Source organism: Ambystoma mexicanum, chromosome 3q, assembly GCF_040938575.1.
Source record: "Ambystoma mexicanum isolate Mex_15411 chromosome 3q, UKY_AmexF1_1, whole genome shotgun sequence".
In the NCBI taxonomy this organism is placed as follows: domain Eukaryota; kingdom Metazoa; phylum Chordata; class Amphibia; order Caudata; family Ambystomatidae; genus Ambystoma; species Ambystoma mexicanum.
Window position 1 is genome coordinate 588659517 of NC_090926.1, and position 14068 is coordinate 588673584.

Here is a 14068-nt window from a genome sequence, read left to right on the forward strand (position 1 = left end):
ATTCCCCCTCTCCGGGCATAGAGCAGAACTATGCTCCCATCTGCTCACGGCGGCAAAAATCTCCATAGCCAGGCTGTGGAAAAACCCAGAGGGCCCGGCAGTGCAAATGTGGTGGACAAAATGTTGGGACATAATTGCAGCGGAGAAAATTACTGCCCTACGACTCGGAAACAGAGATAAATTCTTCCAAACGTGGGCTCCCTTTCTAGACTTTACCCAACAATTTCCAGGCCTAGCACGACAGCCCCCTTCCCTGCGTTGGATGAACAAAACCGACTAAACACAAAGGGGCCAAGGCTGTGCGGAGGTACAAAGAGGTCCAGGGTCTGGCCTGTCAACGAACCCAGGAATGAGGCTCTAAGGCCTAAACAATCCCACGCACTGCGAGCTGAAATCGATCAAGGGCATAAAAGCTCACACAAAGTCCCCTTGTCACCCACATTTACCCCATTTCGGCCCACCAGGGCTAAACTAATCGCTGTCCTCACCCCAGAATCCCTCCCCTGACCTGTTGTTGTTATGACTGTTGTTCTGTTATGAAGGACATTGTCCTTGTTGATTTAACACTTGCACAACTGAACTCAAGCGCGCGGCGCGCAGCGCCCAGCGCTATTTATGTACCTGCAAACATCCAATGCAATGCATGTATAAAACCAATAAAAATATATTTGGAAAAAAAGAAGGTGGGCTGCAGGAGAAGTGGGAAGTTTAGAATAGAGGATTTCAATGGTCACTTCATGGTGAGCTCTCTTTCCTAGGGTATTCTTTTTGGAGTTGAAAGAGTAAAATATATCCTTTTGTAACCCCTCCCATGATGCCTATTTTCATGCACAGTTTTGGATGAGATTGACTACTGATGAGCTGTTTCGGTCAGTGGAATGATGGGATTCCTCTTCTGATCCAGAGCTGTCCACCACTGTGAAAAATCAGGCCATTTATATAGGCAGCAAGCTGCTTACCAAACCTCTTTTGGTTCACAAGAGGTCCCACTGCAGTGGTATCACTCTCGCGAAAGGAGTACCTTCTTGGAAAGTCATGCCAACCTCAAGAGGCAAGTAGACACACAGCTGGTAGATTTAAAAGCTGCCCCAGAGAAGTATTGGTGAGTGTGATGGGAAGAAGGACACCTTTCCCGGTCTATAAAAAAAATCAAGAGATTGCAAAAAGAGGTCCCGTGCCTTCAGCCTTAAGACACTGTAGCTAGCTAATCAAAAAAGATGATGGTTATTAACCCAATTATCATATGCACTGAGCAACTTAGATTCCAAACTAGGCAAAAAGGTCCTTGATGGAGACACGTTTCTGAGAGTGACACTATGTGTGAAGATCTAAATCCTGAAAGCAAGAAACAAAATCATTATAATACCACAAATATTTGTTCCTGCTGCCAGAAACAAACAAAATAACAACCTGTCGCTTTAGAATTCCAACAGGGAAACATTCCTGCCCACAAAACTAAACGCTGATGCATCTCATCATCAGAGGCAACCTACATACAGGAGGACAGCTTTAGTGCTTCAAAATGCAGACACATTCAGCTAAAGGTTCGGAGTACTCCATCAGCACAACTGATGCATAGACTAAGTCGGAAAAAAGTATTCTCCACCAGGGTACATGCTTCACTGAAGCACACCAGGCACTGAGCTGGTCCAACCCTTCCAGTTAGCCTTCATTATGAACCCACATTCTGAACTTTACCAGTACTCATTTCATTCATGCACACTGCACAACATTGCTGGCTGTCCCACTTTCGATGATTATGGGTGCCAATGGGCTGTCTTTCTAGTTAGTGTCTTGACTATCAAACTCCATGTTCCTTGAGCAACTTCTTTACTTTCTCGCTGCGTATTGTTTTACTAAAGTGGTCATTTGTGGTGCTTTTGTAGTGCTTATTATCTTTACACTTGCAGTTACTTTAGAAGAGCTACCAGAAAGTAAGAGAAACATTTCAGAACCCTTGTCCAAATATTGAGATTAACAAAAATATTCAAAATTGGACAGACATAAAAGAACGGACGGACCAACCAAAACAGATGCACTTATGTGGATAGAGAGCAAGTGGCCATAAAAGGAATCATAAGGAGGACAGAAAACGTACCTCTGTCTGTCCAGAAAGCAGTTGGCGCTTCAATCCCTCGTAGAACATAAACTGGATAGCAGGGTTAAAGACGAGGAGTAGAGATGGAAAGGTGCCGTTCCAGAGCGCAGCAAAGCCCTCGTCACGCACAATCTGATGGAAGGCATCTAAGAAAATTAAGAAAATATGCCACGTGTGGCAAAGAAGATTAATGGTGCAGAAACCAATTTAAAAGGCAAGGGAGTTAGAAAGGTACATTGGCAGAACAGAGTGTAGCTCACACTGGCGGTTTAGCAGAGGTACTGTAGGTCAGAATGAGGTACGCTTTTGGTCCCAGTACTTGAATAGCAGGGGATGGTGCTGATCGCCGCCAAGATAGATTGTCAGAGAGGCGTGTAGGTCCCAGTATTAGAATACCCAGGCTGCAGGCCATGATTGTAGTCTATTTGTAGAACGCTTCCGGGTTCTAATTCCTGGAAAAGCAGGGATTTCTATAGGTCAGAACCAAGGTGTATTCGCATAGCTGTGTGGTGTTCTCTTTGCTGGAATATATGACATTGATGCAGCAATGCAAAAACAAATTACTTACCCCAGGATATGTTCTTTTGATGGATTCGTCTCTCACAGATTCCTCATCTTAGATACTTCATAGGCAGAGTCAGTGGACACCAGAAAACTTCACCCACAGTGGGTGCTGTGTGCCTTGGCACTGACCTCTTCAACAGTCCAGTCCTTGGCCCAGGAATTCAGAAATCAGCCTATTTATTGGGCACACCACAGCTCGTTCGCTCAGTTCCCCGTTTTCCACCTATGCTCAACAACTAATGGAACTCGAACAAAAATCAATCTCTCGCTCTTTACCAATGACTGAAGTGTCTCTGAAGCTCTGTATGTGTGGTAGAATGGAAGAGCGATGAGAAATCCGTTGGAGGGAATCCACCAGAAAGAACATTAACAGAGATAAGCAATTTGTTCTTCTAATGGATTGCATCCTCCCACTGATTAATCATATTAGATACATTCTCTTAAGAGTACAATATATCAAGAGGAGGGAAGAAATAGCAAGCAAGCCCATACAATATTACTTTGGGAAAAGTGAGAAGCGAGGCCCAAGTAGCAACATGGCAGGATGTAACACCCAACATACCCATCTCTATAGTGCCAAAGTGGCTACAGAACCCATAGTGCAGTGCACCCTTAAACGCAAAGGCATGTTCTTCCCTACTACATTCTGCAATGCAAAGAATTATCCATCTGAAAATGGGTTTGGAAAAGTACACCCTGCCTGGCTCTCACAAATAACTCGTCAAGGGGTAGCCTTTAGAGCTAGCAACATAAAAACGTTGTGTTCACTTCGGATCAAGCCTATGGAAATGGTCTTTCTCTCTGGAGGAGTGAGGAGGAAAATTGAACACAGGAAGGTTACTTTTCTGATTCAGGTGGAATTCGTAAACAACCTGTGGGAGGAACACGGGCTCTAGCATAAACTCCTCTCTTGTGAACACCAAGTAGGGCGGTTTGACTAACCGCACCTGCAGCTTGCCAATACCTTTGGCCAAAGTTACTGCCACTAGGAAAATCACTAAGTCTCAGGGGACAATCGTGAAGAGGCCCAAAAGACAAACCCCATCAAAAAGGTCAGAACAAGTGTCAGGAAAGATGATCTTTTTGCAGCTTTACACCCAATGACATCAACTAAGCGGCCCACTTTAAAATAACCCTTGACTGTACGTAATTTGGGGGCCTGTCTTTGCCATGGACCAAAAGGAACTGCAAAACCAAATAAGCAGTAGAGGCCATAGAGCTCCGGATTCCTCTCCCCGATTTAAAACTTCTCCCACCAACAAATATAAATGGTTTTGGTGGCTGGGCTTCGTGCAGAAAGGAGAACCTCCAAGATCTCTTCTAGCAAGCCCCAATCACTGTATCTCAGCCTCTCAGTAACCAAGAGTTCAGAGATTCAAACGAAGGCCATGTCCTCCTTGATGGAAGGGGAATGGCTGCTTTCTTCAGGAGACTTCGAGGAGGACATGTAGCCATGTCCTTACAGCCCAGTCCGGGGAATTAGGATCACTAGTCTCAAATCTCTCACCTCCAGAGAACTTGCAGGATGACTGGAACTGGTGGGAATGCATAGATGAGATTGAATCGAAGGCGACTAAGAACGCATCCATATTTGCCCTTCTCTGGGGAAATTCCTTGGAGCAGAACAGCTCGAACTTACATCAGGAGGGTTCCACAATTGGTGAACATTTCTGCCAGAACCTCCTGGCACTGCTCTGATGCATGAGACCTGCTGTGTCTCTTCAGGGCATCTGCCACCACATTCGTCAGCCTGACCATATGGGACACTGGCAACACCATGTTCTCCAAGGTCCAGAACCAAAGCTGCATCGCTTCCCTGAACAGGGGCAGTGACCCCCCCCACATCACTTATCTTGTTGAGGCAGTGAGTAGCCACTATGCTGTACATCATGATCAGAACACTCTTCCCCTTGATCGAATGAAGGAAGGCCTTCAGAGCCAGTTTGATCTCCTGTAGCTCCAAATGATTGATGTACAATCTTGATTCCACCAAAGACTAAATCAAGCTCATCCTAATGAGTGCTACAGTCTTTCAAGGAAGCATCTGTGGCCACCGTCGGCCACAGTGGCAAAAATGGTCGCCTGCCCTAGGATTGTCCCAATGGTGCCACCACAGGAGATCCTGTGCAACATCAGTCGAAACCTAGAGCAGTTCAAACATGTTGACTGAGAATTGGAATCCCTGAGAACTGAAGCCAATGGAGTCATCTCTTCCTCAGTTGGGCTCCTGGGCACCAGAATGATGCAGGATGCCATGAGGCACAGAATACAAAGGCTGAGGGCTGGAAGAAAGTTGCTGTTCTGGAAACTCTCAACCATCTGGAATATGTTTATGATTATCCCCTCAGTAGGAAAAGCCTTCCCCGTTTGAGGGACCAGAACTACTCAAATGAACTGGAGCTTTTGGAATGTTGTCATCTGCGACTTATTGAAATTCGGGGAGAAGCCCAGACTCTGCAATAGCTTACAAGTGTGGTGAAGATGGGAGACCACCAGCTCCAAAAAGTGAGCTCTGATGAGCCGGTTGTCTAGAAAGGAAAAAACAAGAACCTTTTCCCTCTGTAGAAAACCCTTGGGGCGGAAGTCAAGCTGAAAGGTAAAACACGAAATTGGTAATGTGTGCCATCTTTCACAAACCTCAAGTATATCCTGTGCCTTGGATTGCTAAGGCACATGGAAAAAATGCCAGTGACACCAGCCAGTCTTGAAACCGTAGGGCTTGAAGGATCGGAGAAAGGGTGGCCATCTTGAACTTGTCCTTCCTGTAAATTTGTTTAGGAACCGCAAGTCCAAAATGGGACAGACACCATTGTAATTGTTGCAAACCGGGAAACAGGGGCACTCCCACTCCTTTTCCCATTCTGCCATCTTTTATGTAGATTGAGGTCAAGCCCCACCCCCCACCCAAACTCCCCCATCACCACAGGAGCTGGGTGCAACCGGGATAAGTCAAAACAGTTTTGGGTTGTGGAAGAAGAGGCACAGTGGCACTTGATTCCTGGTTTTACAGGGTTCCCCGACCGCTGCTGGGTGGGTGCAATATCTCAGATATCCCTACATGGTCGAGTTCCCTTCATGGTTGAGAAATGGGTCGCACCCCTGAGAATGAAGTGAAACTGCAGAAACAATGGCCTCCCGAAAAGTAGGACACATTTTTTTTGCAATATTCAACCCTTCCTGACACAAAAAATTGCAGCTACTCTTGCCACTGCCCTTATCAATTCCTGCCTTGATTACTATAACAGACTCCTAAGTGGCTGTTCTCAGCTTAATGTGCCATCCCTTCAGGTCTCCCAGAATGGATCAGTTTGTGCTATTTAGGGCCTCTCTAGATGAGCTCATATAACCGCTTCCAGGCGGGATCTTCATTGGCTCCCCGTGAAGCTCAGAATTACTCACAAATTGCTTACTTTGACTCACAAATGTTTTCTTAATTTGGCCCCTAAATATCTTGCGGATTGCCTAATGCATTATGTTCCAACGCGCACTCTCAGTTCTGAGAATCAATGCAAAATTGTACAGCCTAAATTTAAACTTGCCAAGGCTGGTGGACACAGTTTTGATGTCAAGAACCCGATTGCCTGGAATGCACTCCTGCACAGCATTAGAGCCATTTCAACAACCGTGGAGTACAAAAAAAGGCTGAAGACATCTCTTCAACTTATCGCCAGACTAACCGGTCTTTGCCCTTTCTTCTTCTTGCCCTCTGCCTCTGGATCTCTTGCTCTAGTTGAACTGTTCGTTTTGTTCTGTCTTTCGTGCACGCTCCGATGCCTCTGGAAATGTGGCGTGGTTTATGAAAAAAAGGGAATTAATAAATAATACATAAATGAAAGGACAATGGATGTTGCACTTTCCTTGGAGGCTTTGCATCTCTAAAACGATGAATCAGCGTTTGCTCTGAAAAGGTGCAGCCAATTGAAGAACATGTCCAGAAGTTTAGCTTATATATCAGATGCTGTTAAGATGAATTTTCAGAATCAGCCTTGTGGACAGCTTTTGAGAGGCCACCCCGTTTCGGTTAACAGAGAAAGGCACTAATGTTGAGCCAAACTGTTCGGGTAGTGTGACTAAACAGCAAGGCTGATCCTACGAGGTCCCTCCTCATGGAGGAGAGCTACAACTGCAGTGTAATGCTTCTTGTTTCTTAAGTCGAGGATCAAAAGTGTCCCATGGCTCAACTCAGGATGACGGCCATTGCAGCAAGATAGCCTGATTTGAAGCTGGTCAGCCCACAGGATAGTTCCGGGATGCTTCTGAAGGCTTCCAGTGGCAGGATCTTCAAGCATGGGTCGAGACTGATTGTTCTCATAGGTCAGGGGTCGAAGCACCAATGAAGGCCTTCTGAAGATCTGAAAAGGATCAGGACTTCACTGGGATGGTTGAAGAAACTGCTGCTTGTGGGCTTCAACAATGGGTTCCAGGTCTTCTGCAGGATGCTCCTCTTCATAGGAGTCTTGGCTGTAGCAACCATATGAAGAATGGCTGAAAGGGTCCCCCTCTTATCAAAAGGTCAAGCTGGAGCCTACCAATGGTAACGATATGCAGCATTCAAACCGACAAGGGCTGTCCAATACAAGAAAGCCTCTGGTCAACACATCTGCCCAGCAATAGACACTTTGGCATGGATGTGGACTGGGACCACATAGAAGCACCACCGCCAGCGTAGGAGTGGGCAGGAGCCCTCCTCCTCCCCAGCATTCGCAGCGACCTCATCTTTGAAAGAAGCCATTGACAGGATTGCAACACGGAGAGATTCCGCATCCACCCCAATGTCCGTCTAGCTCCTAACCCAGTACCTGCACATAGGGTGAGAAATGCTGATGATCCATCCGATGCCTACCATCTCTGACCATTCCCCGTTACAGCCTGCCACATTGCTGCCGAGCATCTGCCCTTCCCAAAATGGCCGGCGCAATGCGGCATGAAACTGAGGCTGTGTTCCTCGGTTGCTAGGCAACGCATTGCTTATTAGCCAATTAATGCTACCGTAAGGCGGCAGCCGTCCTGCGTCAAAGGCTGAGGATAAGGCCCTGTTTTGCCTCCTGTTTGCCAGAAGCTCCACTGCGAGCGTAGGAGTGGGCAGGAGCCCTCCTCCTCCCCAGTATTCGCAGCGACCTCATCTTTGAAAGAAGCCATCGACAGGATTGCAACACGGAGAGATTCTGCATCCACTCCTATGTCCGTCTAGCTCCTAACCCAGTACCTGCACATAGGGTGAGAAATGCTGATGATCCATCCGATGCCTACGTTCTCTGACCATTCCCGTTACAGCCTGCCATGTTGCTGCCGAGCTTCTGCCCTTCCAAAAATGGCCAGTGCAATGCAGCATGAAAATGAGGCTGTGTACCTTGGTTGCTAGGACACGTCTTGCTTATTAGCCAGTTAACGCTACCGTAAGGCAGCAACCGTCCTGCCGAGGATAAGGCCCTGTTTTGTCTGTTTGCCGCACTGTGCCGGCGTGAGACTCAAAGCACATTCTCAAAGGCGAGCACTGTATAACTTTTTCCTACTATTTTGTTCGCTTGAAGCGCAGCTGTAAAGTGCCCACGCCATGATGCACGGCTCGTAATTGTACCGTTATTATCAGTGGTTTACCCCAGCTTCCTGCATCTACCGTGCTCCCAGTACAACTTAACGTATCACCTCCTAACCTACTGCATACCCTATGATACGTGCTATCTGAGCAACTTGCCACATCGGTGCCCGTTTCACCCTTGTCGTTGACTATAGTACCATGACCTAAGAACTACTACGATCGTTGCACCACGTCAGTCAATATACCTAAGATACCCTCTTGGGCCCCCTGCTACCTCCGAACATTAGGCCCCGAAATTTGGGATACAGCATCTTTTACCTACTTCACCCAGATGCTTTGGATGCCAAACCGAAACGGACCACACCGTTCATATAGGTCTGTACCTCGTTCTACCTCCTTATGCACCTGGCACCTGCCCTACTCAAGCTAATGTGGCTCACCGTAGAACGTACAACTTGCATGATACGGCGACACACTGCCTAGTTATTTCTAATTCTGCTGTGTATGCTTTCACATCACTTAAACCAATGTCTTGCAAACTCCATACTATGTCATGTACCACGCACAATTTAAATGGTACTCGCAATATTTAAGCTAACATGCCTCAATGTGTAACGTATGGCTTGCATGTTACATTGCCACATTGCCGACGCCTTTCTAATCAGCTGTGTACGCATCTGCACTATCCAAGCTAATGTATAACGTATAGTTTGCATGCCATTGCTCCACACCGTTTATGTTTCTTTAACTCTACAGTGCGCCTCCTTCTACCTATTGTAGGCACTTGACTTGCCTTGTCACAAGTCCACTGCTAGCCATACCCCCACCTATTGTTCATATTGTACCAACTCATGCACGATCGATCACCATACTGTATAAACTGAATGAACCCACTGATCATGACCAACTACCTGAACCACACTAGTCTAGGCCTGTTGTCCCACTATTTGAACCCTTCTTGCTTATACTTGCTATCTAGTGCACCATTGAATACTGTACTAGTCTACGTATGATGCTCACCCTTTTTGCTTGAGCCGCATCAGCCTGTGCCTACTGTTCAATCCTGCCCTGAATCTTACCAGCCCATACCTACTGAGACCCATCCTTCGCCAGAACTATACTTGCCTAGGCTCCACTCCCAGAAGATCGCGCGGTTCACCCCTTTCCTGACTCACTCTCAGCTCTAGATCCTCCCCCTAACTGACCGCCATCCACTACAATTAAGCAACCTGAGTAATTGAGAAACTATGTTCCCTAAGAAGTTCCAGCTGTCCCTGACATCTCGGACTATAGCAATAATCATCCTGCAGATTACAGACTCACCTTGCCCTTTATCGGCCAGGAACAACAGACTCTGGGCCGGACCACCTCGCCTCTATGAACCCCAGAGTAGCAAGACCATGACACCCAGCCATAAATATTATGAAAATATCTCCGGTATTGAATCTACACTCAGCCCAGATATTGAGACGCTGCATGGAACCCTGACTTCCGCACCTCACACACCCCACATGACCAGAATTAAGCCCACTGCCGCTAAAACCCCTCGACCCCCCAATACAGCAAAGGATCCTAAAAACCATGGCAGCGCCATGATCAACGCTAGATCGCTAGTGGCACATGCCTCCGAAATAGCAGATCTGATTTCCATAGAGGACCTTGATATTCTAGCTGTCACAGAATCATGGTTGCATGACGCAGCTGGCCCAGTCCTCACGCTACCATACCCGAAAACTATCAAATATTTAGAGCAGACAGAACTAATGCCAAAGGAGGCGGATTAGCCCTTATAGCTAAATCTGACCTTGCCATAAGACTTTCGCCTCCATCCCAATCAAATCTTGTGAAATGCTTATTGCCAAACTCCCTATTTCCAATTACTGCACCCTTACCATTTACACTTTGGCATGGATGTGGACTGGGACCACATAGAAGCACCACCGCCAGCGTAGGAGTGGGCAGGAGCCCTCCTCCTCCCCAGCATTCGCAGCGACCTCATCTTTGAAAGAAGCCATTGACAGGATTGCAACACGGAGAGATTCCGCATCCACCCCAATGTCCGTCTAGCTCCTAACCCAGTACCTGCACATAGGGTGAGAAATGCTGATGATCCATCCGATGCCTACCATCTCTGACCATTCCCCGTTACAGCCTGCCACATTGCTGCCGAGCATCTGCCCTTCCCAAAATGGCCGGCGCAATGCGGCATGAAACTGAGGCTGTGTTCCTCGGTTGCTAGGCAACGCATTGCTTATTAGCCAATTAATGCTACCGTAAGGCGGCAGCCGTCCTGCGCCAAAGGCTGAGGATAAGGCCCTGTTTTGCCTCCTGTTTGCCAGAAGCTCCACTGCGAGCGTAGGAGTGGGCAGGAGCCCTCCTCCTCCCCAGTATTCGCAGCGACCTCATCTTTGAAAGAAGCCATCGACAGGATTGCAACACGGAGAGATTCTGCATCCACTCCTATGTCCGTCTAGCTCCTAACCCAGTACCTGCACATAGGGTGAGAAATGCTGATGATCCATCCGATGCCTACGTTCTCTGACCATTCCCGTTACAGCCTGCCATGTTGCTGCCGAGCTTCTGCCCTTCCAAAAATGGCCAGTGCAATGCAGCATGAAAATGAGGCTGTGTACCTTGGTTGCTAGGACACGTCTTGCTTATTAGCCAGTTAACGCTACCGTAAGGCAGCAACCGTCCTGCCGAGGATAAGGCCCTGTTTTGTCTGTTTGCCGCACTGTGCCGGCGTGAGACTCAAAGCACATTCTCAAAGGCGAGCACTGTATAACTTTTTCCTACTATTTTGTTCGCTTGAAGCGCAGCTGTAAAGTGCCCACGCCATGATGCACGGCTCGTAATTGTACCATTATTATCAGTGGTTTACCCCAGCTTCCTGCATCTACCGTGCTCCCAGTACAACTTAACGTATCACCTCCTAACCTACTGCATACCCTATGATACGTGCTATCTGAGCAACTTGCCACATCGGTGCCCGTTTCACCCTTGTCGTTGACTATAGTACCATGACCTAAGAACTACTACGATCGTTGCACCACGTCAGTCAATATACCTAAGATACCCTCTTGGGCCCCCTGCTACCTCCGAACATTAGGCCCCGAAATTTGGGATACAGCATCTTTTACCTACTTCACCCAGATGCTTTGGATGCCAAACCGAAACGGACCACACCGTTCATATAGGTCTGTACCTCGTTCTACCTCCTTATGCACCTGGCACCTGCCCTACTCAAGCTAATGTGGCTCACCGTAGAACGTACAACTTGCATGATACGGCGACACACTGCCTAGTTATTTCTAATTCTGCTGTGTATGCTTTCACATCACTTAAACCAATGTCTTGCAAACTCCATACTATGTCATGTACCACGCACAATTTAAATGGTACTCGCAATATTTAAGCTAACATGCCTCAATGTGTAACGTATGGCTTGCATGTTACATTGCCACATTGCCGACGCCTTTCTAATCAGCTGTGTACGCATCTGCACTATCCAAGCTAATGTATAACGTATAGTTTGCATGCCATTGCTCCACACCGTTTATGTTTCTTTAACTCTACAGTGCGCCTCCTTCTACCTATTGTAGGCACTTGACTTGCCTTGTCACAAGTCCACTGCTAGCCATACCCCCACCTATTGTTCATATTGTACCAACTCATTCACGATCGATCACCATACTGTATAAACTGAATGAACCCACTGATCATGACCAACTACCTGAACCACACTAGTCTAGGCCTGTTGTCCCACTATTTGAACCCTTCTTGCTTATACTTGCTATCTAGTGCACCATTGAATACTGTACTAGTCTACGTATGATGCTCACCCTTTTTGCTTGAGCCGCATCAGCCTGTGCCTACTGTTCAACCCTGCCCTGAATCTTACCAGCCCATACCTACTGGGACCCATCCTTCGCCAGAACTATACTTGCCTAGGCTCCACTCCCAGAAGATCGCGCGGTTCACCCCTTTCCTGACTCACTCTCAGCTCTAGATCCTCCCCCTAACTGACCGCCATCCACTACAATTAAGCAACCTGAGTAATTGAGAAACTATGTTCCCTAAGAAGTTCCAGCTGTCCCTGACATCTCGGACTATAGCAATAATCATCCTGCAGATTACAGACTCACCTTGCCCTTTATCGGCCAGGAACAACAGACTCTGGGCCGGACCACCTCGCCTCTATGAACCCCAGAGTAGCAAGACCATGACACCCAGCCATAAATATTATGAAAATATCTCCGGTATTGAATCTACACTCAGCCCAGATATTGAGACGCTGCATGGAACCCTGACTTCCGCGCCTCACACACCTCACATGACCAGAATTAAGCCCACTGCCGCTAAAACCCCTCGACCCCCCAATACAGCAAAGGATCCTAAAAACCATGGCAGCGCCATGATCAACGCTAGATCGCTAGTGGCACATGCCTCCGAAATAGCAGATCTGATTTCCATAGAGGACCTTGATATTCTAGCTGTCACAGAATCATGGTTGCATGACGCAGCTGGCCCAGTCCTCACGCTACCATACCCGAAAACTATCAAATATTTAGAGCAGACAGAACTAATGCCAAAGGAGGCGGATTAGCCCTTATAGCTAAATCTGACCTTGCCATAAGACTTTCGCCTCCATCCCAATCAAATCTTGTGAAATGCTTATTGCCAAACTCCCTATTTCCAATTACTGCACCCTTACCATTTACCTACTTTACATTGGCACTTTTGTGGAGGATATATCCAGTATTTTGGCGAATAACACTAAAGACTCCTCACAAATATTATTACTGGGTGATTTCAATCTCTGATTTAATGATCCCACTGACAGAAATGCCCAAGCAGTAGTCAATATCCTTTCAAAACAAGGACTAACACGAAGAGTGTCTTCACCCACCCACGTTCAAGGAAGCACCCTAGACTGGGTGGCGGACCAGAATTGCAAAACCTCCATTACTATGGTTACCCCACAACTTTGGACAGACCACCACCTGATCGCCTTCACCTTAGCTACTCCCAGACATCTGGTCAAAGATAAAGTCATGCCACAACCTCTTCGCACGAGAAGCAAAAAAATATGACACTGGAAAGATTACTCCCACATATCTTACCATCGCTTAACTCAATCCCAAATGTACCTGACCCAAACTTCCTGGTTGAAGTATACAATAACACTATGTCTAAGGCCCTAGACATCATTGCACTGGTCAAATTGCGCAGAAGCAAACAGCGTGCACACCTTAATGCCTGGTTCACTCCTCATCTCAAAAACCTGAGACTCCAAAAAGAAAACTAGAAACCATATGGAGACACACTCCCACTGCAGAAAACAAGTTACATTTGACTAACTTTGCAAATAGCTACAAAAAGGAAATAATTTGCACTAAAAAAAGACCTCTACAATTAAATAATCTCCAAGGCCAGTTCCAATTCGAAGGAACTATTTGTGATACTATGTGAAATGGAATCCCCTATCTCACCCATAGACAACATGCCAAAGGATAAACTGTGGTGCACAAGCATACAAAATGCCCTAGCTAACAAAATATCATTACTTCAAAACAATATTGCAAATAAGAAAGCCTCCCGGCCTAATCTTGAGTCGCATCCAACCCTTCCCACTGAATCCCCTAGCACCCGAGAACCATTCAGATTCACCAAAGTATCCATCCTTAAAACAGCAAAAATTAGCTCATCACTGAAAGCTTCCAACTGCCAAGGCGACAATTGTCCCACTCAGATAATTACAGAGGCAGCGAGACACCTAGCCCCATTTATCTCCAAATTAATCAATGCCTCCTTCGCAACCAACACTGTTCCAAGCAACCTAAAATAGTCTTGGGTCCTACCACTTT

General features: G+C 46.8%; 1 protein-coding gene across 2 annotated transcripts in view; it reads right to left on the reverse strand.

Annotated features, from left to right (window-relative positions):
* SLC25A17 (solute carrier family 25 member 17) overlaps window positions 1-14068 on the reverse strand; it is a 622505-nt gene that overhangs the window by 286892 nt on the left and 321545 nt on the right. For both annotated transcript variants that reach the window (XM_069654410.1, XM_069654412.1), the window contains exon 6: window positions 2099-2244. In XM_069654410.1, coding sequence (XP_069510511.1) covers window positions 2099-2244 — 146 coding nt within the window. The remainder of the gene's footprint in view (window positions 1-2098; window positions 2245-14068) is intronic.